The sequence below is a fragment of the Triticum aestivum genome, chromosome 5B, assembly GCF_018294505.1.
Source record: "Triticum aestivum cultivar Chinese Spring chromosome 5B, IWGSC CS RefSeq v2.1, whole genome shotgun sequence".
In the NCBI taxonomy this organism is placed as follows: Eukaryota; Viridiplantae; Streptophyta; class Magnoliopsida; order Poales; family Poaceae; genus Triticum; species Triticum aestivum.
Window position 1 is genome coordinate 386,520,091 of NC_057807.1, and position 24,407 is coordinate 386,544,497.

General features: G+C 46.1%; 4 protein-coding genes across 5 annotated transcripts; 2 read left to right on the forward strand and 2 right to left on the reverse strand.

Moving 5' to 3' along the window:
* Positions 1-5,617: 5,617 nt before the first annotated feature.
* Positions 5,618-14,293, reverse strand: LOC123111993 (uncharacterized). Its single transcript, XM_044532886.1, has 14 exons — positions 14,026-14,293; positions 13,904-13,929; positions 13,435-13,768; positions 13,321-13,344; positions 13,015-13,146; positions 12,701-12,825; positions 12,318-12,608; positions 8,463-8,593; positions 7,650-7,767; positions 7,495-7,560; positions 7,315-7,404; positions 6,212-6,316; positions 6,030-6,121; positions 5,618-5,960 (listed from the first exon to the last, which is right to left on the reverse strand). The coding sequence occupies exons 2-14, from the start codon at positions 13,910-13,912 to the stop codon at positions 5,885-5,887; spliced, it is 1,593 nt and encodes a 530-aa protein (XP_044388821.1). The 5' UTR covers positions 13,913-13,929; positions 14,026-14,293; the 3' UTR covers positions 5,618-5,884.
* A 487-nt stretch (positions 14,294-14,780) lies between these two features.
* Positions 14,781-18,922, forward strand: LOC123114794 (uncharacterized). Its single transcript, XM_044536201.1, has 5 exons — positions 14,781-15,013; positions 15,501-17,137; positions 17,230-17,444; positions 17,530-18,480; positions 18,563-18,922. The coding sequence occupies exons 1-5, from the start codon at positions 14,781-14,783 to the stop codon at positions 18,920-18,922; spliced, it is 3,396 nt and encodes a 1,131-aa protein (XP_044392136.1).
* A 769-nt stretch (positions 18,923-19,691) lies between these two features.
* On the reverse strand, positions 19,692-21,343 carry LOC123114795 (uncharacterized). The gene is made up of 3 exons (XM_044536202.1): positions 21,260-21,343; positions 20,962-21,108; positions 19,692-20,372 (listed from the first exon to the last, which is right to left on the reverse strand). The coding sequence occupies exons 1-3, from the start codon at positions 21,341-21,343 to the stop codon at positions 19,692-19,694; spliced, it is 912 nt and encodes a 303-aa protein (XP_044392137.1).
* A 444-nt stretch (positions 21,344-21,787) lies between these two features.
* LOC123111994 (putative protease Do-like 14) lies at positions 21,788-24,304 on the forward strand. Of its 2 annotated transcripts, none has more exons than XM_044532887.1 (7): positions 21,788-21,923; positions 22,023-22,208; positions 22,297-22,445; positions 22,530-22,811; positions 22,984-23,114; positions 23,495-23,615; positions 23,873-24,304. In XM_044532887.1, exons 1-7 carry the CDS (start codon positions 21,824-21,826, stop codon positions 23,993-23,995), a joined length of 1,092 nt encoding a protein of 363 aa, XP_044388822.1. In that variant the 5' UTR covers positions 21,788-21,823; the 3' UTR covers positions 23,996-24,304. The 2 variants fall into 2 exon arrangements, with proteins under 2 accessions (XP_044388822.1, XP_044388823.1); XM_044532888.1 differs by having other exon boundaries at positions 22,306-22,445.
* The last annotated feature ends 103 nt before the right edge of the window (positions 24,305-24,407 follow it).

Sequence of the window (24,407 nt, forward strand, 5' to 3'; positions counted from 1 at the left end):
ATTATAAGAACATGCGGTGCCCCCATGTTTTGTTTTGGTAATTGATGACAATCTCTATGGACTAATGGTTGCCTTGAGTTATATTTGAAGGTTTTGTCCATAGGCTTTTCTTGGAGTACATATGTTGGTTTCAAGGAGAGTTTGTGTCGACCAAGGTGTTATTCAAGGAATTACCTAAAAGATTGGCCTTGTGAAAGGTTGATCAAGACTAAGTCAAAGAGTGAATCAAGTTGATCAACACACAAAGCGTAGAAGATGTACCGAGAGGGATCAAGTGATCCCATGATATGGTAAGCATTGTCAATTATGATTTGTGTACTAACCCATGATCTTCGTGAGAGTTCTTTGTTGGGTTAGGATGCGGTGTGCAAGTTCAAGTGATGCATCACGAAGAGATCAAGTGATTGAAGCATGCCGTCCATTGTGGTATCAATGGACTTGTGAAGATGATCCAAAGAGTGGCTCACCCATAATGGACTATGGGGGAGTAATCATCTAGTCTTCATCGCGCCAACGCAATCAAGAAAGTTGGTCCAACTTGAGGGAGTCAAGATCGTCATCATCTAGCTCAAGTGGACTTCGTGCAAGGCAAAGGTTTGCCCTTGATAGGTTTTCTATTTTACCGGTCTCATGGTCGTAATTGGGAGACCGGGTTTTAGGATCGATTGCCGTACTATCAAGGGGGGCTCTCGATGAGTTGCTTGATCGTATCGTTCGTAGAGAGCTCAAACCATTGCATCCTTGCATCATCTTTCTTGGTTCTTGTTTGGTTCTCTTTGTGAGTTTTGGAGCTTATGGTCATCTTGATGACAAGCTCGAGTTCATCGAAAACGGAGTTCACATGCATCTTCTATGATGTTTTCGATGTTGGAGGTTCTGCCGGTTCTTCTTTGATGGAGTGTTCACTCCTCTATATCTTAGGCATACCTCCCTGCCTCTTCTTACTATAACCAGTCGCTGTTTTGATGCTACTCGTTGTCTTGTATCCAACAAGCTTGAGTTTGCTCAATTCGGAGCTCATATGAAGAAGTTATGGCAGTTCTGTTTTCTCCCTGCGGTAGTACCGCGGTGGCAGCTGTAGTACCGCTTGTAGCTTCAAGCGGTAGTACCGCTCGAGTACCGCTCTACTACCGCCTCGATTTTGGGTCTTGCTCTTTTCGTGTCGGGTTTAGCAGTAGTTGCACGGCAGTAAGGCACGGCAGTTCCGCCTATAAGCGGTAGTACCGCCCCGATTGGGCGGTAGTACCGCCTATAAGCGGTAGTACCGCTCCAGTCGAGCGGTAGTACCGCTACTGCATTACTGCCGCCGTACTCTGCTCTGCCCTGCCTCTTTTGGACCCGTGTTCTGCTCCTCCAGCGGTAGCACCGCTGGGGTGAGCGGTAGTACCGCTTATAAGCGGTACTACCGCCCCCAAGGTTCATGTTTTGTTGCTCCTTTTCCCTGCTTCTTCCGCCCGAGCGGTAGTACCGCTCGTAGAGCGGTAGTACCGCTCGTGTGCGGGCTGAGCACATAACGGTTGGATTTTCCCCCTCCTATAAAAGGGGGTCTTCCTCCCCATTGAACCTTATCCTTTGAGCTCGTGTTCTTCCCCCATTGTTGACCTTCCCCGAGCTTGCTATCTCTCAATCCCTTCATGGATTCTTGCTAGTTTTGGGGGGGAAGAGAGAGGAGATCTAGATCCACGTTTCCACCAATCACTTTCTCCTCTAAGTGAGGGGAACCCCTTGGATCTAGATCTTGGAGTTCTTGGTGTTCTCCTTCTTGTTCTTCCTCTTATTTTCCTCCCTAGCATTAGTTGCTTCGGTGGGATTTGGGAGAGAAGGACTTGGGCACTCCGTGTGCCCTTGGCATTGCATTTGGTGCATCGGATTGAGTTCTCCACGGTGATACGTGGAAGTTTCAAGTTGAAAAGCTTATTACTCTTGGGTGCTTGGTGCCCTTGAGCTTGTTCCTCTTGGGTGCTTTGGCGCCCTAGACGGTTGGTGGTGCTTGGAGCTCAATCATTGTGGTGTAAAGCTCCGGGCAAGCGTCGGGGTCTTCAATTAGGTTGTGGAGATCGCCCCGAGCAATTCGACGGGTACCGGTGACCGCCCCCAAGGGTTGCCAAAGTGTACGGGTTCGGTGACCGCCCCCAAGGGTCGCCATTTGTACGGGTTCGGTGACCGCCCTCAAGGGTCCCTTAGTGGAATCTCGGCATCTTGCATTGTGCGAGGGCGTGAGGAGATTACGGTGGCCCTAGTGGCTTCTTGGGGAGCATTGTGCCTCCACACCGCTCCAAACGGAGATTAGCATCCGCAAGGGTGTGAACTTCGGGATACATCGTCGTCTCCGCATGCCTCGGTTATCTCTTACCCGAGCCCCTTTACTTATGCACTTTACTTTGTGATAGCCTTATTGTTCTTTGTCATATATCTTCCTATCACATAGTTGCTTATCTTGCTTAGCATAAGTTGTTGGTGCACATAGGTGAGCCTAGTTGTTGTAGGTTTTGTGCTTGACAAATTAACCGCTAGGTTTATTCCGCATTTGTTCAAGCCTAAACTGTAATTATTTTAAAGCGCCTATTCACCCCCCCCCTCTAGGCGACATCCACGATCTTTCACCAATACCAAAACTTGCATCCGTTCTACACAATAAAACTTAATGTTAGCACCACTAGTCTAATTCAAGAGCACAAACCGAAGCTAAAAAGAGCACACACCCCTTCGTTTAAGCACTTGATGAACACCCATCGGGGATGCTCCGGCGTCGTAGACACGCGGCGCACGACCACCTTTGGGCAGTGGTCGCACTTGATGAGGGGCAACGGTGCGCCGACGAGCTTTTGGGCAAGCACCGAGCCCGGCCGGCCGCCATTCGCGTATCTGCCGGCGGACCACCGACGGTGCAGATCCGAGCGGCTAGAGGACGAGCCACTGCCTGCATGTGGCCTTGCGGCCCTGCCAGGGCCTTCCGGCAAGGTGCCCGGCCAGTCCATGGCGCGGCCCGGCCTCCCACAGCCGGGCGAGCTCAAGACCGACCGGATCCACCCCAAATCCGGCCGGCGGGTGCGCAAACAAGGTGGCCGTGCTTGGGTAGCTCGGCGGCGACGAGAGGAAGGGGCTGGGCAAGCGCGCGTCCGAGTTGCACGACTGCAATGGCAGCGGGCGGGCGGCCGGCGGCGGCGAGGGGAAGAGTGGGGAAGAGTGGAGTGGATGCGGCCGGAGGGAGGGAGGGGGCGGATAGAAAAAGGCCCGTCCTGTGCCACCGACGGGCGGGCCAGGGGAGGACACGCGCAGACACCCCGCGCGTCCGCGTGGTGTCCGTTTCACCCCAAAAGCGGCGCAAACTTGGGCCGCAGATGGGTCAAAAGCGGACACAAAGCGGACAAAAGCCCGTTTGCGCCCGCGCGCTGGGCCGTCTCGTTTGTCCCTTTTACCCCAAACAGACGGGGGCGGACATGATAGGGTCGCGCGGTGGAGTTGGCCTAATGTGATGGCAGCAGCGGAGGAGCAGGGGGTGTCAGGTTGATAGCAGAGTTGTGAGTGCGCCCAAAAAAACTTAGTGGAGAAACCTCCCGCTCCCCTCCCCTCCCTAGGGTTTCCACCCCCGCCAGTGCCGGCCCCCGGGCGCGCGCCTCCCGGCCCGCCCCGCTCCCCCCTCTTCCCCTCTCCTCCCCTCCCCTCCCCTCCCGCAGCGCGCCCGCGCGCGCCCATGGGGTCCCCTGTGGCCGCGTCCCTCGGCCCTACCTCCCTCCCCTCCCCCCCGCCGTCGCCGGCGCGCTCCGTCGGGCAAAGCCCGGCGGGCGAGGCGGCGGCGCGGCCCTCCTTCCCCGCCCGCTTGTGGGCGCCGGTGCGGGGCGGCTCCTTCGAGCGATGGTGCTGGACGCCCGCGGGTTCCAGCGACGCGGCGGCGGTCTCGGGGGGCGGCGGGGTGGCCTGCTGTGGCGAAGCTCCGGCGATCCTCGGTCTGCGCGCTACGGGGCGGCTACGGTGCTCCCGTCTCGGGAGGTGGCGCACGACCGGTCTCGTGCCGGATCCGTCCGGATCTGGCTTTTGGGGCCGGCCGGTGGCGCCTGGCTTCGGTGGTGCGTGCCCGGCGGCTCCGGTGCTTGGAGCCCGCCGGGCGACGCTGGTAGGGCAGCGCCGGGCGTGGCTGCTGCTCCGGTCGTGGGCGGCGGCATGGGTAGGTCTCGGTGGCCTACCGGTGTCGTGACGGCTTCACGGTGACTTGATGGATCTGTCCACGGCAATGGCCGGCTTCTCCGGCGTCGGTTTGTCTGCGTTCGGGCCGTCTCGTCCTTCACCCCATCTCATTGTCGCCCGGGCGCTACTCCCATCAAAGGGCTGGTCCTCTCCCAGCTGCGATCCACCGCTCGTCTCGTGCCCGATGCCGCAGGACAGAGCTCGTCTCGCGCACGATGCAGCAGGACCGAGCTCGTCTCGCGCACGATGTTGCAGGACTGACCTCGTCCCCCTCTTGTTGCTGCAGGACCGAGCTCATCTCGCGCTTGGGGTAGCAGGATGGGTCGGTGGATGCCATTTCTGGCTGACCTATTGGGTCTCGACGCTGGGGGTTGCCAAGGGGCACGAAAGGTGGGACCTTTCCGCTCGTCTCTTTCGTTGGGGTGCGACGGGTCACGGGTGAGGTGGTGTCGAGGTCTTGGATGCTGGGGCGGCGACCCTGGTGGTGGTGGCGGCGCGGTGCTCTTGGACAAAGTCCGCGCCTTGGTGTTGCCCGCTCATCATGGCCGTGTGGGCGGCGTGGTTGCCGGGGTGTGGCGTTCGGTGGCGGTGAATGTTGGCCGAGGTGAAAACCTGCTCTATCTTCGGACGGACCGGCGGCGGCGAAGATCGTTCCCTTCTTGAAGGTGTCGTCGCGGCTCTCATTGCCCGTCATGCGGCTCCGGGGGAAACTCTGATCCTTGGACCGGGCGATGGCGGCGCTCCGACGTCGTTTCCTTCCTGAAGGCGCCGCCTTGAAGCGCATGGTTCGTCATATGTAGCTTCATATCTTCGGGGCGGTAGTGCTAGGAGTAGTGTTGCTGCGCTCAGCGCCTTTGTATCCCGTCCTGGGTGTGTGCATGTGCTGCGGTGGCGTAACGTGTGGTTGTACTGGATGCTTGTGGGTTGGTGCTTTATATATAAAACGGGCGAAAGCCTTTTTCGGTATAGCAGAGGTGCGGATCTTGGAGATCATCCTGTAGATGGCATCAACATCAGAGGCTTTAGTCCAAGGGCTTGTTAGACGATAGGCTTGTTGTGTCGTGACAAGTTGTAACGCTGTGTTGGGTGCGTGACTTGTTGTACATGGCAGGTGGTTAGGCTAGATAGATCTTTATCTCCTTATCTTGTGTTTAGCTTGGAGTAGAGGTCAAGTCTATCAACCACCTGCCGAACCCTGTATCTTGTGAACCCTATTTAACATGAACGCGTCCCTGCCAGAGAGGCATACCCTTCCACCAAATACTTTCAGGGCTGTCCTCAATCACATCGACAAGGAAGATTGCCGGCCTAAGGCGCGAGGCTGTTGTAGTCATCCTATTATGAATCACACAAGATTTTATGAAATTTGTTTTCGAAGAAAAGAAAATGACTAAAACCACATCGCTCGGTTAACCACTATGAGTCGAGGATACACTCATCCAACCGGGATACATTTTTGAAGCATGGTCTTTTGGCATATATATTATTTATCCAGCAAAAAGGATATTGGATTAGATTTAGCTTCAAACCTAATGTAGTTCATTCTAGCAGTGGCTCACTTGACCGAAGTTATCCCCTCAGAAAATGCTTGCTAAATTAAGTAGTCTCCAACCAACCACACATGAACCCAAACTCTTTCTAATTATACTAGCATTACGAATTAATTCTACTCAAATTGACGAAACAAAGAGTTTTGCTGTTAGCCATATCGCTCTTCGGTGTACAGGATTCCATTCTCAATACGGCGAAGAAGATAAGCTCTCCCAAGTGGCCACCTGTTGGTAAACGATATCAGAACACAGATACTGAAGAACTAAACTGTTTCTAACAACTATACAAATTACCTGTTTAACTTTCCACTAGGAGTAAACTTGTCGATGTTGATAGTTCTGGTTGTCTTTTCAGATTTGCGACCTCTCTGTGTTTTCACGTCGAACTGAATTGGATGTACAAATAGGACAGTAAGCTACAATCAAAATGTCAGCATGAATCATACAAAAACTTCATGCATTTATTTGCACTGAACCTTTAGGCTTATCACTGTTGACATCTGGTTGTAGTCCTCCGGTAGGCCCAATTTCTGTCTCTCTAGCATATGCTGACCACACGTATCAAGCAGTATACCACCAAACTAACAAAAAAAACACGTGTGTTGTTAAACAACATCGCGCAAATTACCAGTTCCTGGTGGTGACCAGATGAGGCCTACTGGCAATCAGTGATACCAGATCTGCTTTTCTATGCTATGTACTGTATCTTTGTATTTGTATTTGAGTTGGAGAAGTCCCTGCGCTATCCAAATGAACGTACTTCACCTATACCGAGCCTACCCCTTTCCCCTTTCTTTCAGATCATGCCATCATGGCCGATGTTCAGCGGATGACCGATGCTCCGGAGCCATGGACTGCATGCACCTAGAGCAGCAGCATTCCATGATCTTGGCAAGTAATGGACACTAAGTTTGGGTGATGCAACAGCTGCGATCAATAACATGAGGGGCAGATCGAGAACGATGCTTCACAAAGCAACAAAGGGGCAAGGGAGCAGCTCAACCATACGTGATGAGCTTGGCAGCGTGATTAGTGCTGCCAGGGAGAGTAAGCAGCGATGGAAGGTGAGATCGGTTAATGCCGTCCAAAAACAAGATGACGACCACCTGAGTGACCGATACGGCCAGAGCAGGTGTTCATTAGTCTGAGCATGCCAGTAATCAGTAAAACGATGACACATCCCATGATGAGGATCGGCGCACGGGCATTCAGGCAACTATTTAGCATCATGTCGAGGAAGAAGGGTGATTCATGTGGTGAGAAAGATGAAGGTTATTTTTCAATCCATATCCCATTCCCACCTGCAAACCAGTTCCAATCCTGGTTCTTTTCAGATCTTGTGTACCAAAGAAGGGAGTGAATGTTTTTCGTAGTAGGGATCCCTGTATTAGCTAGTACGTTGTAACTTGTTGTCATATATAATATCAGCTACTGGGTTCTCGGGACCCTCTGTTAAAAGAAAGGTCATCTCACCCTGCTTTCCCATTTCCACCTCACATTTCCCATCTACCAAATGTCACATAATTCTTCAGCAAGTTCCTCATGCCTATAAGTAACTTAATATTACAACGACACTAACCTCTGCAGCACTGGAGAAAGGTATGCCATCAACATGAGTGATGATGTCCCCAACCTTTATCTCAGAATGTTCAGGTGAAGGTACTTCTATCTGAAGCACAACTCGTAAGACAAGAAGAATATAAAACTGTAAATTTTACGCATCAATGTAAGTAAGAAGCACAACCGAGAAAATGTATACCTTGTCCACCATGACACCACTGTCCCCAGCCTTTATCTCAGAATGTTCAGGTGAAGGCACTTCTACCTGAAGAACAACTCGTAAGACAAGAAAAATACAAAACTGTAAAGTTATGCATCAATGCAAGTAAGAAGCGCAAACAAGAAAATGTATACCTTCTCCACTATGACACCACAGACACCAGGGAAGACCAGATGTATCTTCTCAAGTACAGTAAGCTGTTCTTCATGAAGAGTTTTAACTCTCAGTCCATGCAACGGTCGTATGACCCTCCTGCATCATCAGATAGTTCACTTAACTCATTAATGCTAGAAAGTGAACCACTAATAAACAGCATTTCTTACTAACTCTGTACAATATTTCAACTAAAGGCTGTAGCTTAACTGGGGTAATGAGAAGGTGGAAAAATGAAGTAGCCAAATAATTGGATAAATAACAGTTAAAGCAAGAAGCGTATCAAAGATACTACACATAAAATGACACACTCAAAGTTAGTATATCATGAGAAGGGCATGCATACTGCAGATAAAGCTTTTCAGATAATTTGCCCAGATTGACCATTAAAGGGTAACAAAATTCCTTTGAAAACTTAAATTATGGACTTTGAAAATACAAATTAGTCAAGGAGGTCATACAGTCATGCTATGTCTAAAACATTGTATATTATAGTGACGAAACAAAGTTCTATTTACGTTATGCTCAGTTGGTGGCTTAATCAAACTAATGGTGCAAAAACATTAGTTTTTACACACCTGTTGACCGTGTCTGAAAAATCGAAGAGATCTTCACAAGGAGATGTACCAAAGTCCAAAGAAATAAGGAACACTAACTTTAAAATTACAAATCCAAGACCAGCTTAACTGCTTCAATACTATTACATAATATATATTGTGAAATTCTAGTATGGGCTAGAAAAGCAAACCTACTTAATGTTCCTTCTAATGAAACAGAAATAACAAAATACATACCCGAAATCATTGAAGTGTTGCAAACACTTCAACACGATGAAACCTGGAACGAAAGGGGTTTCTTTCTTGTCATAGAAGTTCATTCCGATGATATTTCCATCAAAATCCATCAGAGGACCCCCAACACCTCTCTGCAAATAATCGATCATTTGCAAGAAATACATTCATCACTGTAGCAAAGATCGAATGAAGAAATTTCCTAACATATAGCACGCGTTACAACAGATTTATATCCGTGAAGCAGTCAGCAAACTTCAACATGGACACTTTTTAGTGTGTTTGTTCACCCATTTCAGTACAGAGCAAAGTCATAAATTTAGTTCCTACTCCCTCCATTCATAAATATAAGATGTTCTCGCTTTTTTCTGAATCGGATGTACATAGACACGTTTTAGTGTATTTTTCACTCATTTCAGTCATATGTAGTCCATCTTGAGATATGCAAAACATCTTATATTTGTGAACGGAGGGAGTACAACATAACAGACCTTAGACAATGTAATTACTGAAGCTGCCTAGACAAGATATAGTCAGTTACAAGACTTGGCTACATACTGAAGCGAGAGATGAACAAACTAAGGTTTATCTAGTTCAAATATCAGATGATCATCAAAAATATTTTTTCACGGATTATTATGTAGAAGGATCCACAAATGGCTCCCGCCTTTGGAGAAAGAAGAAAACCTTCAGTTTCTTACAAATATACAAGAAGATGCGCTTTGTTCTTACAGAGCTGTGAAATTATATTAGATTTCTAGAAAGTTGAAATAAAGAATCTTCAATCATGATGTCCACGCATCTGGCTCTCCCAGACTAAGAGGCGCAAATTTTAAGCACAACAAGGGCCAGATTATCAATTACCCACCACAGCACTACGGCACATAAATAATACTCCCTCCGCCCGGAAATACTTGTCATCAAAATGAATAAAAGGGGATGTATCTAGACGTATTTTAGTTCTAGATACATCCCTTTTTGTCCATTTTGATGACAAGTATTTTCGGACGGAGGGAGTACAACCTAACAGACCATGCAATCTAGTTCACCAGAGGGCAAAAGAATCCTTTAAGTAATAAAATTGCTAGCCCATGTGTCTCCTTGGTCTTACAGGCTGTGGCAAATGAGAGCGCGCTATGGTATTAGGCTGGTGCCCAGGGACTCCGTGAGCTGCTCTTAAGGTCGCTAGCCCTGACTCTTAGTCCACCCCCTGGGCGTGCCGGTCGTGTGCTTCTGTTGGTGTTGCGTTTCTTTGCTAGTTTCTTCAAGGTGTGTGGGTGTGGCGTGTGTGTTTGCTATGGTTGGGGCAGGGGTCTTTCTGCCCCCTCTCTGTACTTTTCTCTATCTTAATGGAATGATACGCAGCTCTCCTGCGTGTTCTAGAAAAAAATAATTGTGCATTCTAGAAATCTATGGGAGAGAGTCATTGAGCACCGCTTAAGAAGAATGACAAGCGTGAACAAAAATCAGTTCGGCTTCATGCCTGGGAGGTCGACCATGGAAGCCATTTTCTTGGTACGACAACTTATGGAGAGATACAGGGAGCAAAAGAAGGACTTGCATATGGTGTTCATTGACTTGGAGAAGGCCTATGATAAGATACCGTGGAATGTCATGTGGTGGGCCTTGGAGAAACACAAAGTCCCAGTAAAGTACATTGCCCTCATCAAGGATATGTACGAAAATGTTGTGACAAGTGTTCGAACAAGTGATGTCGACACTGATGACTTCCCGATTAAGATAGGACTGCATCAGGGGTCAGCTTTGAGCCCTTATCTTTTTGCCTTGGTGATGGATGAGGTCACAAGGGATATACAAGGAGATATCCCATGGTGTATGCTGTTTGCAGACGATGTGGTGCTAGTTGACAATAGTCGAACGGGGGTAAATAGGAAGTTAGAGTTATCGAGACAAACCTTAGAATCAAAAGGGTTTAGGATTAGTAGAACTTAAACTGAGTACATGATGTGCGATTTCAGTACCGCTAGGTGTGAGGAGGTTAGCCTTGATGGGCAGGTGGTGCCTCAGAAGGACACCTTTCGATATTTGGGGTCAATGCTGCAGGAGGATGGGGGTATTGATGAAGATGTGAACCACCGAATCAAAGCCGGATGGCTGAAGTGGCGCCAAGCTTCTGGCATTCTCTGTGACAAGAGAGTGCCACGAAAGCTAAAAGGCAAGTTCTACAGGACGGCGGTTGGACCCACAATGCTGTATGGCGCTGAGTGTTGGCCGACTAAAAGGCGACATGTTCAACAGTTAGGTGTGGCGGAGATGCGTATGTTGAGATGGATGTGTGGCCACACGAGGAAGGATCGAGTCCGGAATGATGATACACGAGATAGAGTTGGGGTAGCACCAATTGAAGAGAAGCTTGTCCAACGTCGTCTGAGATGGTTTGGGCATATTCAGCAGAGGCCTCTAGAAGCTCCAGTGCATAGTGGACGGCTGAAGCGTGCGGAGAATGTCAAGAGAGGTCGGGGTAGACCAAATTTGACATGGGAGGAGTCTGTTAAGAGAGACCTGAAGGATTGGAGTATCACCAAAGAACTAGCTATGGACAGGGGTGCGTGGAAGCTTGCTATCCATGTGCCAGAGCCATGAGTTGGTCGCGAGATCGTATGGGTTTCACCTCTAGCCTACCCCAACTTGTTTGAGACTAAAGGCTTTGTTGTTGTTGTTGTGCATTCTAGAAATCTGAAATTTAGACAGCAATGGTGACACCGGACAACAAATTTAAATTTGATAAGTAGTTCAGTGCAAATGCTCACATGTTTTTGGTTAATAAGCATTCCACGCAGGCAGGCTGAGTAGCAGGTAAGCTAAACATAGACACTAGTAAACAGAGACTACCCTCTATATAAAGAATCTAAGATCTAAGAACCTATGAAAGAAGAATGTGGCAACTGATAATTACTTTCTGACTCAGTTTACTGAGGAAGTTTGAATTGCCATTAAATTCAAACAGATTAAACAGAATGAACTAAACCAGATGGAATCATGGAGTTATTTTTTTTTTTTTGCAAGAAATGCCATAATTTCATCTTACAGGAAATATTGGTACCCACAGTTTTTTTTTTCAAAACGTGGTAGGGAAATTTACTGTAACTTGAGACTGAACTAAGGGATGAATACTCCAATGCCAGGCCGGTGTAAGCCCGCCATAGCACCGTCAAAAAAAAAACAAGATGGGAGCCAACAGAACTCTAAGTTCAGCACCCAGTAATTGTACTATCAAAGAATTAAGTAAATGTCTTTAAAATAACACACTTTTTTTGCCAAACTACAACGAGCCACATTTTTAATGAGCAGTTTCATAGAACAACAATTTTTTGCACTACGTTACAGATAACTACAATTAGGATGTGTCAGTCGCGCCCCATCAACACAGTTCCAGGAAACTAGCATCCAATTTCTCTCGTGTCATTGAGAGGTTGGGCCTGGCTGTCAGTTTCTAATGAGAGCGGTTTCTGAGAGTAAAATGAAATAAAGGTAGTTTGGTGAAACTACTTAAAAATGATGTTTTTTTCATTGTTCGACATGAAAAGGTACAGCTTTAAGAAATTTACTCAAATAACTAAATGGTGCCGATTAATATGTTGGAACAATTAAAGTGCTATTAGTTTTTATTAACAAGTTCGTATAGGATGTTATCATAATAAATTAGGATAAGACAATTTACTTCCAATGCTAGTTATGGATATACAGCGAGATCCTTAAACCTAAGATCAAGGTTGCTACAATTCTACTAATGGTGTCCAAACCAGGCACAAAAAGAAGCAAAACACTAAAACAATAAATTATCAAATTAGTGGTTCAGCCATCAATTTGCATAGTGATTTTCGTTGTTTGAATTACCTTTGAAATTCTGCAAGATGAAACAAGAAGTTCTTCACAATCAAACTGGCTTCTTCTTGGGGATAACTTTCCAGAAGCAACGTTCAAGCTCCATCGCTTACAAAGGCGGCCTAAAGCTACAACATCTTTTGAATGGCAGTCATTGAAATTGAAACATGTAGTGTCCGCACTGAACCTTTTCGCTGGCAGCTGCGAAGTTGAACGGACATGTACCACACATATGTTGTAACAAAAGTCCACATTTGATACTGAGCCCTCAAGTATTTCTCCGCTTGGTAAGCATACATTGACCTAGAGGAAAATACAAGATAGCAAAAATTTAACCTTCACTGCTTAAAGAACACAACAATACCATAAAGAAAGGAAAAGAAGAATGCAGTAACCTTGAGTTTATCAGCTATCTCATCTTGGTGTGGCAATTTAACTAAACTAGCAGATGTTACCACACGACCAACACCCTTTAGAAACTCAACAATTGTTCCAGAGCAAGAGAAAAGATGCTTGTCTTCTGCAGGGAACAGATTGAACTCATTGTGGTATAGCCAAGTTAATACTCCCTCCGTCCCGAATTACTTGTCTTAGATTTGTCTAGACACGTTTTAGTGTTAGATACATCTGTTCTAGACAAACCTAAGACAAGTAATTTGGGATGGGGGTAACACTAACGTATATAACCCGCTGCAACAAATTTATATACCTGTAAATGACTGAAGTCCAACCACACACTCAGCAAGTTCCAATGTGTATTCCTCGACTCTCCAACTTGTACACTTCAGTACAGATATTCTCCCAAACTCATCAACGCCAAAAGATGGAACCCATTCGAAAGCTTAGAAATTCAAAAGTAACACCCATCAATAAACGTGAGGCGCTACAGGATAAACTGACATACTCCCTCTGTAAAGAAATATAAAAGTGTTTAGATCAACCTAAACGCTCTTATATTTCTTTACGGAGGGAGTATCATATAGGTACAAGTAAAATGGCAAGAGAAGCAAATAACCTGGTGGTTGGTTAGTGACTTCAGCTGCAATAAGTTTGTGCGAGGACTATGTTAGAAAGGGAAGAACAACTTATTTAAAAGAAACAATGAAAGAGGGTGAAATCAAAGGCTCACTAATGGGAACTGCCGGCCTCCAGCTCCAGGGAGGGGTGCTGCGGTACTTCTCCTGCTCCTCCTTGCCCTTTTCCGATGCCTCAAATTCGAGCCTCTTTTGATACATCTCTTCTCTTAACTGGAGGGCCCTGTCCACAATTGCTTTAGCTTCCTCTCTTTTACGTTGCTTCCTCAAGCGTTTCTTTTTTAAGCTTAAGCGCTTGGTTTTGATGCGTTCCGCTCTCATCCTCTGCTGTTCTTTTTTCTTTTTCTTTGTGGCGTCATCAAAACCGCGTAGATCGTAAAAATCTATTGCACGCGGGTCATGGACGCCAACGATTTCACTGGTCGATATCTGGGAGTGGGAGGAGATGGTTAAAGTTGGTGTGGGATTACACAAGTCCTCTTTGCGCGACAATCAGTTAGGGTAAGATAAGAGGCAGAGAGATCGATGTCCTTCTAATAAGAGGCAGAGAAAGAGGGAGGTTACCTCGTCCATCTGCCGGCTATGAGGAGCTGCATCAACCAAAGAAATGCGAAAAGTTAGTATACTACTACTACGACGACTACTAATCTTTTTGGGCGGGGGAGGTGGGGATTAAGAGTTGATACCTCCAAAATCAATGTCCTGGATCGCGGACGGGGTGAGGACAGCAGGTGCGCGATGAGGTAGAACGGGAACGGTAAAGGCGCCGGCGGATCTATGGCGCAGTGTGGGTGGAGTCTAGCAAAGAGCCGCACCGAGCTGGATTGGAGCTTGGGCAGGTCGGAGCAGGGTAGTGGGGATGCGCGAGAGAGAGGAAGAGGGGAAAGAGGAAGGAGGAAGGAAATGCAAGGATCAGGAGAAGTCGCGGCGGACAGATGGATTTCGATGGTTCAGATTGATTGGCGGTCAGACCCGACCTGACGAGTAAATTACATAGAAGTACCACAATTGGGGTATTGGAAGCAGATTGCTACCAAGATTGGTAATTTTTACATGTCAGTACCAAAATTGGGGCGAGCCGTTGCAAAAAAGACTAAAAGTGTGTTTTATACGTATTGACAGAAAAGCTGATCGGTTGGGCCCGCCCGTCAGGCGACACGCTGGCCAGTGCGCGCGTGCCCGCGCGCTGACTGGGCGCTGACTGGGACGAGGTCGGCTCGCACCGTTTAGGGCGCGGCTGGTGCGGTCGAGCCACACCCCGACCCCGCTCTGCCCTCTTCCTTCTCCTCCTCGCCGGCGGCTGCCTCCCCGCCCGCCCCGCCGCCCGCCACACCACGCCACCGTAGTCATGGATCGAACTGCTTAGGCGCTGTCACCTCCACCGCGGCTGCTCGTCCCTCGCGCCCTCCTCTCCCCCGCGGCTGCTGTGCCCTAGGCGACGATGGCCTCGGCTACTCCGGCAGGCGACGATGGCCAGGGCGATGCGAGCGGCGGCGACCTCCCCCGCTTAGGCCTCGATGGGAGTGGTTGCTACTCCAGCTCGGAGTACAGTAGCGAGGACGAAGATTTTGCGGAGCCGGCGTTGTCGATGGAGCAGAGGCTGAAGATGGCGCGAATTTGGTTGGCCAACCCTAGCACCGCCCATCAGTGGACTCATGGCATCGGTGGTGTTCTGTAAGTGTTCCATTGTTCCATCTTTGCAAACTGAAATTGGGGATTAGGGTTAGGGTTTACTGCCTGGTTTACTGTCTGCATGTTTAGCACTCTAATTGCTAGTTCCTAAGTAGAGCAGAGAAGTATATTGGATTACATGAGTCCTAACTAGAGCAGAGCAGAGCAGCATTAGTGGATTACATTGTTATTTCTTAGTCCAAATTGTCAGAGCAGCATTAGGTGTTACCTAGTTAGAGCAGAGCAGAGCAGAGAAGCATAGTGGATTAAATCATTCCTAACTAGAGCAGAGCACCATTAGTTAACTTAAACAAAGCTTTGTTTATATGTTAACTTAAGCAAAGCTTTGTTTATATGTTAACTTAAAAAATTCCTAACTAGAGCAGAGTCCAAATTATATGTTAACTTAAACAAAGCTTTGTTTATATGTTAGCCTATCTGTTAAGTAAAATTGTTTATTAACCATTTTTTCTGTTATTTCATTTTGCAGTTTGTATGATGACATTTTGGATGTTAGGTTCTATTTTGATGCTTCAGAAATGTTTGAGTTGAAGCTCTGCAGTTCAGATGTAACATACCTGAATATGATTGCAGTGATGGAAACCCAAGGATTTAGTGAATATGATCTGCTGTTTCACATTGAGAATCCACAATTAGGGGAGAAAGGATTGGAGATGGTAGAGTGTAATGCTGAGTTGCAATTAGTAAAGAAGCAGGTTGAGGAGTCTAAGGTCTTAAATTTGCTAGTGAGGGCATGTCCACCTCCTTGCAGCCAGTTTGAGAGGCAAGAATTATCCACTGTTGTGTATGAAGAGCCTGTGTTATATGATCTCAGTGAGCCACCCATCTATGCTGTTAATGAAGAAGGAGTTGCATTTGAAAGTCAGAGTAGCAGCTACAGTGTAGCTCATGGTACTGGTGTTTGCACACAAGAGAGCAAGAATGTAAAAGGAAAAATGAAAGCTGTTATGGAAATAGAAGAAGAAGAGGGATATGTTGGCAGTGGTGGTTCTGATTGTGAAGGTGAAGAGGACATTGATGTACCACCTTTTTATATGGGTGATGCTGATGACATAGAGATGGCTGAGGGAAAGAAACAGAAAGAGTATGATGAAATGGAAGAGGAAGAAACAGATGATGAAGAATCTGAGGAGGAAGAAGTTGTGCATTATGAGGGTGACACAGAGGTTGAGGAACCTTTTCAAATGGATGAAGATGACAAAGTTGTTTCACAGGATGTAGAAACTGTAATTGTACATGAAGAGAAGAAGAAGAAGAAACAGAAGCTTCCAGTTAGGAGAGGGCCTACAACAAGGTCACATTCAAGTGTAGTATCAGAGGAGGAACCTGATTTCAAACCTTCATCTGATGAAGAAGAGAAAGGATTGTTGAAGGAGGCTGATGATGATGGTTTTGAGCCATTGTCATTTGTGCTGCCAAAGAAAAGGAAAAGCAGGGCAAAGCAGAGGCCTCCTAGAAAATGGTACAATGAGAAAATGGATGCACCACATGAGCAATTATGTCTACACATGTGTTTCTTGGATCAACATCAATTCAGAGAGGCTTTGTTGAACCTACACATCACTCAAGAAAGAAACTTCAGATATCATAGGAACTCAGATCAAAGAATAATTGTAGAATGCAACCAAAAAAATTGCAACTTCTTTATGGTGGCAGCAGTTATAAAAGGTGAAACTACTTTTGTAATTAAGAAGATGAGAATTAAGCACACTTGCCCTACTAGTACAGAGACAACAAGGGTAAGTGCCAAGTGGCTTGCACAGAAGTATGAGTCACTGTTCAGATCTGATCTAACAACTGGCATTCAGACTTTGATTGATGCTTGCATGGAGAAGTATGGTGTGGATGTGCCCAAGTCAATGGCATATAGAGCAAAGAACATAGCTATTGATGCTGTGCTAGGAGACCACAAGAAGCAATACCCTAGGTTGAAAGACTATGCTCAGACAGTGATGGATACAAACCCTGGGAGTAGAGTAGTAGTCACTACTGTAACTCCAACACCCACTGAAAAAATCCCCCATCCAGGTCCAAGATTCCATGCTATGTTCTATTGCATCAATGGAGCAAGGGAGGGGTTTCTCAAGGGGTGCAGACCATTCATTGGTTAGTTTGTTCACCTTGTGCATTAGTTACATATTGTTTCATCTTGAAATGCATTTGAATGTTTTAAATATTGAATTTGCTTGCTCATTCAGGTGTTGATGGGTGCTTCATTAAGTTAACTACTGGTGCTCAACTACTTGCTGCCACTGGTAGAGATGGCAACAACAATATATACCCACTAGCATTTGGTATTGTTGGGCAAGAGGACACACCTAACTGGTGTTGGTTTCTACACCAACTTAAAATCTGCCTAGGAGGAGAAGAGGGACAGTTTGGTCCATATACAATAATGTCAGATAGACAAAAGGTATGTGCTTGCATCTTATGTCCTTGTTCCTATATGGTTGTTTTGTGCTAGATAGTAGCTTAGCTAGTTTAATTGTGTGTCCCAGGGCCTACTAAATGCAGTGAATGCTGTCTTTCCTAAGTGCAACCAAAGGTTCTGCCTTAGGCATATCTATGCAAACTTCCAAAATGCTGGGTTTAGGGGGGAAGATCTGAAGAAGTGTATGGATAATGCTGCCTATGCATATAGTGAACACAAATTTAACATTGCAATGAATGACCTTAGAGCTGAATGTCAGGAAGCTTGGGAGTGGCTTTGTCAAATACCCAAGAAAACATGGGCAAGGCATGCATTTGACACAAACTGCAAGACTGACCTTGTAGTTAACAATTTGTCTGAGGTGTTCAACAAGTATGTCCTAGATGTTAGGAAGAAACCAATTAGGACAATGTGTGATGGAATAAAGGATAAACAGATGATGAGGTGGCATAGGAATAGGGAGAGTGCAAAGACAGCTAGATGGGACATAACACCCCATTATAGTGAGAAGCTAGAGGTTGAGAAGGAGAGGGCCAAATATTGCAAACCAATTCAAGCTGGTGTGAACTTGTGGCAGGTTACAAGTGGGCAGCAAACCCATGCTGTTGACTTGCAAGTGCACACATGTGGGTGCAGAAAATGGGACCTCAGTGGCATCCCATGTAACCATGCCATCTCAGCAATCAACAAGGGCAAAAGAAAACCAGAGGATTATGTCAGCAAGTTCTTCAAGAAAGAATTTTATGTGGCAGCTTATGAACCAATGATCTATCCAGTTCCTGGTGAGCATGACTGGACAAAGACCCCTAGTCCATACATTGACCCACCTGCATTTAAAGTGAAGAGAGGAAGAAAGAAAGAGAAGAGGATCAAGGGGAAATTTAAAGTTCCAAAGCCTAAGGACACATCAAGAATGGGGACTATAACATGTGGCAATTGTGGACTGCAAGGACATAGGTACACAAGCTGCCTCAAGCAGTTGAAGCCTGAGCTGGCTTTGAGGAAGAACAAACATGTGGTAATCCTCTTATAAGTGGTTTTCCTTCTTGTACATACCATTTTTTTAAGTACTTACTCATTTTCCTTCTTGTTTATGCAAGCCTCTTGCAAGGAATTCCAATGGTGGTGGTGCTGCTACTACACCAGCAACAACAACCTCTCATGCAGCTCCTACAACAACACCAACAGCTGGGAGAGGAGCTGGGAGAGGTGGTGGTAGAGGTGCTGCAGCTGCAGCTGCTGGGAGAGGTGCTGCAGCAGCTCAAGCTACTGGAAGAGGTGTTGGGAGAGGTGCTGCACCAGGTGCTGCAAGAGGTGTTGGGAGAGGGAGAGGTGCATTCTCTGCCCCAAGACAATCTGGTCCCTCCACATCTACTGCTCCCTCCACATCTGTTGCTGGGAGAGGTGCTGGTGGTAGACATACTGGATGGGGGAGGTACTTCTATGCAAGTGGTAACTAGATACTTCATGTGGTGGTGTACTTTAAGAATCAATGCCATATATGGCTTTTGTTGATGTGGATGCAACTTATGAGTGAATGCCTGGAATGGACTATCTTGATATGCTGGAGTTATTGATTATGCAAGCTTGGATGGTTCTTTTTATGATTGATATGTTGTTATGATAAACATGGTTCTTTTTATTATTGATATGTTGTCTATGTTCAAAATGGTCCTTTTTATGTTGTCTATGTTTTGGTGGCTCGGGGTCGACGGAACCACCTAAAGCCATCAACTAGGGTCTAGGGTGTCTCGGGGTCGACGGAACCACCTAAAGCCATCATTTTGGGTTTTGGTGGCTCGGGGTCGACGGAACCACCTAAAGCCATCAACTAGGGTCTAGGGTGTCTCGGGGTCGACGGAACCACCTAAAACTATTCCTTTTGCAAATGCATTTAAGCATTTAACCATCACTCTAACATATGTAACTATTCCTCAAATGCATTTAACCATCATTTTCAGTCTAACATAAGCAAATGATACTAACTGGAGTTCAACACATTATAGGAATACACAACCATTGTTCACATTATATAGTGGAGTTCAAATGCACAATCCATCCTTTTCTCACAAAAGGATGAATAGCATATTAGTAGGTACATAAACAACCAGAGTTCACAATTAGTTCTAGAACCATACATTACACTACCATAATTCTAAGTTACTAGGCCATTGCACAGCCATCTTTCCCAAAAGGTCTGCAATGCCCACTAATCTTAATTCATCTTGTTCAGTTCTCCAAGATGGCCTGGATCCCCTTGATCTTCTCCTTCAGCTTCTCCTCTGCCTTCATGAGCTCAGTAATCTTAAACTCTTGCATCTGCTTCTCTTCTTTATGGTTTTCCTTAAGCTTCAGCAGATCAGCAACCTGGAACTTCAACTCTAACTTCTCTTGGGTGAGCTTCTCCTCAAACTTTGTGAACTCTGCATTCTTCAGCTCCAAATTCTTTTGAGCCTCAATCCTTAATTGCTTCTCTTTCATATTCTTCAACTTGAGGTTTTGGATGGCAGTTGCTTGAGCACTTGTCAGGTTGCACAGGATTTCAAACTTCTGTTGAAGCTTCTCTAGAGCTGCATCTTTCTTTGCCATTTTTGCATTCATACCAGCCACCAATTCAGCTCTGCATTGGTGCTGATATGTGACAGCTGACTGCAGATAACTGAAATCCACAACCCTATCCTGCTGAAAGTCCACAAGTTGATGCACATCTTTCACTAACTTGTCATATTGTGCATCCAGCTTCTTATTTTCTTCTGTCAAATGGTGAATAGTTAAAGAACTTTGAAGATTATCATCCACCCTAGCAGACTTGCTCTCTTCAACCATTGACCAAAGCTTCAGCAATGCATTCTCCATTGTTGGGGGCCACTGCTCATCAACCCACTGAACAAACCCACAATTCTGACCTTCCTGAAAAAATAACAAGGCAAAATTTAGTACAATACAACTACTAATAGTAGTAAGCAACAGTTAGTTCATGCCAGTAGCTAATGTTGGTACTGACCAACACTGAATTTGCACATCCATGTGCTAAGCAAGAGGGTGATCAGTATATAATTAGCAGAGTAACACTACATTCAACTTTGCATAATAACCAACTTACAATTGGCCATTAATATAATGGAATCCTACATTAGCCTAGCTAAATACACTACATTAGCCTGCAGGAACAAACTAGCTAATGACAGTACCTACTATCAGCAGTAAGCAACAGTTACTTATTAAGAGTCACACATCAGCTAATGGCTAATGTGAGTACTAAGCAACATTGCATACAACAGAGCATTCATGTGCACACAACAGAGCATGCTTGAGCCTATATTTAGCCTAAATGCACTCTACTGACCATAATATTCACCATTCCTACAATGAGCACTACAGTATGACATATATGACTAACAAAATTACCAATCACATAACTGAATAACAATTGGCAAACAAGACTATGTGACTTCCAATGAACATATCCTGTGCATAATCAATAAGGCAAGAAAATTACCGGCTCTGCACATGCTAAGAACCTTCTCCCAGTCATTGTTCCTTCAAATGCAACAAGCCTCTCTGATGGCTTCCCATGCTTCTCGCACAGCACTATCAGATCTAGCTCAAGACCATTGTAATCCGGGTCCTGAAGAGAGAAAGGCACCTGCCCAAGCAAAATCCAAGTTAGCATCATGTGCAGAGGACGAGGACAAAGCAAATCAAACGAAATCCTCACAGCAAAGACCACCTAGACAGAAAAATCCCAAAATTTTCCTAAACCTAGCCCTAACCCTAGCTCCAATGGAGTAACTGACCTGATTGAGCCCATCGGTGGAGGTTTCGGAGTGCATGTACGGGAGGCTTGAGTTCTCGTCGCTGCTCTCGTCTTCAAAAACCATGGCTGCAGCAGCGTCGTGTGGCGTCCGGCGGGGGCGGGCGCAGCCGGCGGCGAGGCAGAGAGAAGGAAGAAGAACGCAGAGCAGAGCGGGGGGGGGGGGGGTGAGCGGGGGTGTGGCTCGACCGCACCAGCCGCGCCCTAAACGGGAGCCGGCCTCGTCCTAGTCAGCGCGCGGGCACGCGCACACTGGCCAGCGTGTCGCCTGACGGGCGGGCCCAACCGGTCAGCTTTTCTGTCAATACGTATAAAACACACTTTTAGTCTTTTTTGCAACGGCTCGCCCCAATCTTAGCACTGTCATGTAAAAATTACCAATCTTGGTATCAATCTACTTCCAATGCCTTAATTGTGGTACTTCTGTGCAATTTACTCCGACCTGACCGACCGGGTTTACCGTGGGCCGGGTGAGACGAGACGCACCCAAAAACAAACAAGTACCTTTTGCTCGCGTCCAGTCCGCTTTCTCCAAGCCCAGACCACGATGAGCTCTCCCGCTGCCACGGCCGCCGACCAAGAGGGGGAGGAGATGCCCCCGACCAAGACAAGTCGAGTAGAAGAGGAGCATCAAGACGAAGACCAAGGTACATGGGGGCACCGCCGCCGTTTCGATGCGCCGCGCGCCCAAATGCCCCGTGCTTACTAGTATTATTTTTTTCTGTTTTGTTTGTCTCATAACCTAGCTCCCTGCGACCCGTGGACGTACTGCTGCCAAAGTGACTCGGAGTCCTGCCCAAGCCCCTCCGCCGCCGCCGCCGCCGCCAACGACTCCGAGGACGACCCGGAGGATTTAACTGAGGAGGGACTGAAAGCGAGGAACGCTGTCCTGGCGGTGTCCAAGTCCGTCGTCGCCCTAGCCGCGTCCATAGGTAGTACTTTGTTGTTGGCTTTGCGAAATTTGCGGATGCGCAATTCGTTGTCTCACACGTGAGCAATTTGTTTGTTGACTTCGCCAAGTGGGAGCAGATGGGGATCCCCCGTCCACCTTGGCCTGCACGGGCACGGTGGTCTCTCACGAGGACTCTGCGACCTGGATCTTAACCTCTGCAACTCTCATCAGGAAGCAGGGAACCGACACCGAGGTACATGAAGCATCCATTGCCAAGGTCAGCAATCAACACGTTTACTTGCGACTTCTCGTCCATTATTTCCTGTGTGTTCTTCTTGATATGCTGCTTGCTGGGCTGCAGATTGAGGTGCTCCTGCATAACAAGAAGGTTGTCAACGGGCAGTTGCTCATGTATGATTTGCAGTATAATGTCGCTGTTGTTTCCATTGATATTCAAGCCGATCTCCCTGTAGTGGTGCTCAGTGACCTCCCTGAATCCTACTTCTTGACACCTAGTCCGGTGGTTGCCATTGCCCGGAAATTTGAGTTTCAAAGTTTGCAGATGAAACGCGGTAACACATGCCGCACAGTTAGCGACTTAGACTGTAATGAACTTATGATCAGCACTTGCCAAATTGAGCAGGTAAAAGTTGTTTTCTGCTGATAGTAACAAAATTCAATAGTAGTCTTGTGAGCTCTGCTTCTGCTTGCATTTATTGAAAGTAAGCTCCATAAGTTGGTCATATTTCTGCGGACGTATTTCTGTATGGATCTCATTCAGTAAAACTTGTTAATATGTGTACCATTCCTTTCAGGTTTTCATTGGAGGGCTTCTGATAGATTTAGAGGAAAAAATTGTTGGGATGAATTTCATAGACGACGAAACTACTCCTTTCTTGCCAGTTCAGGTTGTTCGCGGATGCCTGACACACTTTAAAAAATTTCGGTAAGTTATTTTATTGGGTCTGTCTAGGGCACATCTAGATGTGCCCTAGTTATTGCACATCTAAGTGATTCAATTAAGCATAAAAAGGAAAAAGGAAAAACTAAATAATTTACCCGCAGGAATCTCGGCATAAAATCAATGACATAGGACTTAGATGTACAATACTTAGGGCACATCTAGATGTGCTTTAGCAAAACCGTTATTTTATTCGACTTTTCAACTTATCTTGAACTTCTAACAGCATGCATATAATACATGAGGTGTTCACTAAATTGTTATCAGTTATCACCAATTATAACCTGATTGCTTTGAATTGTATAAACAACATAGCTGCGGACATTACACATTAGTGCATGAAACCAATTTGGTGATGGGTGCAGGGAAATCAAACAACCTTGGCTTGGAATACGGGGACGAGCCCTTCATGTGTTGGAATTAGCCAAGCTGGAGAAAATATGCCATCGGTGCCCTAAGCCACATTCTGGTATTCTTGTGGACATGGTACTTATCCAACCTTCAAGTCTTAAACCCACGGTTCTATATCCATGCCCCTTTTCTAACTCTTCTCCTCTTTATTTACTGTAGCTAGTTTTGTTGGGACATTTAATGAAATAACTAGCATGAGATGACACTGCTCAGTAAATGATTTGAGGATTTCAGAAATAGTATCTAGGGTGCTTTTGTGTTTTGCTGGCTCTTTTTCTATCCTTGTTTTGCAATTGCTTTAATTTAATATGTTGATCACATACATTTTATAGATTCCTGAAGCATCACGTGCAAATTGTGAGGGCGTTGAGGTTGGTGATATCCTTAATCAGCTTGATGGAGTTGTTTTACACTCTCCAGGACAGGTATTATTTTGGAAAAAATGGTCATGTTAGTCTTTTCGCCAGTATACATTCTGCCATAAAGAAAAGGCACTTTCTGTTTTTATTTTGTCCTGAGTTCTAATTTTTTTTTTGTCATGGGTTGGTGGGTTGGGTTATCATAACTGTTGGAGGGAGGTCTAGAAAAACCACGAGGTAAATTCTGAGGGTTTTAGAAAGTGTAGGCAAAAAATAAATAAAATTGGGTTTGGTAAGTTTGTTTGTGATTTTATTTGCTTTGCCCTTTGCCTAAAATTTAGGATGTTACATGATTGATGGATCTTAAATTTTCTGCTCAATGTTCATGAGTACTCCCTCCAGCCACAGATGGATTTCATTTTAGGATACGTTTTTGCTATCGGTCTATATTGAAATATTTGGATTGGGTAGATCAAAATCATATGAGTAGATTTGCCTTGATTTTTTT

Bases quoted from the DNA above. Each gene is read 5' to 3' on its own strand.
- LOC123114795 (XM_044536202.1), bottom strand. From the start codon at position 21,343: ATGGTTTTTGAAGACGAGAGCAGCGACGAGAACTCAAGCCTCCCGTAC. The intron at 21,109-21,259 runs GTCAGTTACTCC...TTGCTTGGGCAG, and splicing joins CCACCGATGGGCTCAATCAG to GTGCCTTTCTCTCTTCAGGA. The intron at 20,373-20,961 runs GTAATTTTCTTG...TTATTTTTTCAG, and splicing joins TCTTAGCATGTGCAGAGCCG to GAAGGTCAGAATTGTGGGTT.
- LOC123111993 (XM_044532886.1), bottom strand. The intron at 8,594-12,317 runs GTAATTCAAACA...GATTATTTGCAG, and splicing joins CATCTTGCAGAATTTCAAAG to AGAGGTGTTGGGGGTCCTCT. The intron at 7,405-7,494 runs GTATACATTTTC...GTTGTGCTTCAG, and splicing joins GTGGTGTCATGGTGGACAAG to ATAGAAGTACCTTCACCTGA.
- LOC123114794 (XM_044536201.1), top strand. From the start codon at position 14,781: ATGGCCTCGGCTACTCCGGCAGGCGACGATGGCCAGGGCGATGCGAGC. The intron at 15,014-15,500 runs GTAAGTGTTCCA...TTCATTTTGCAG, and splicing joins CATGGCATCGGTGGTGTTCT to TTTGTATGATGACATTTTGG. The intron at 18,481-18,562 runs GTAATCCTCTTA...TGTTTATGCAAG, and splicing joins TGAGGAAGAACAAACATGTG to CCTCTTGCAAGGAATTCCAA.
- LOC123111994 (XM_044532887.1), top strand. From the start codon at position 21,824: ATGAGCTCTCCCGCTGCCACGGCCGCCGACCAAGAGGGGGAGGAGATG. The intron at 21,924-22,022 runs GTACATGGGGGC...CTCATAACCTAG, and splicing joins GCATCAAGACGAAGACCAAG to CTCCCTGCGACCCGTGGACG. The intron at 23,616-23,872 runs GTACTTATCCAA...TACATTTTATAG, and splicing joins CTGGTATTCTTGTGGACATG to ATTCCTGAAGCATCACGTGC.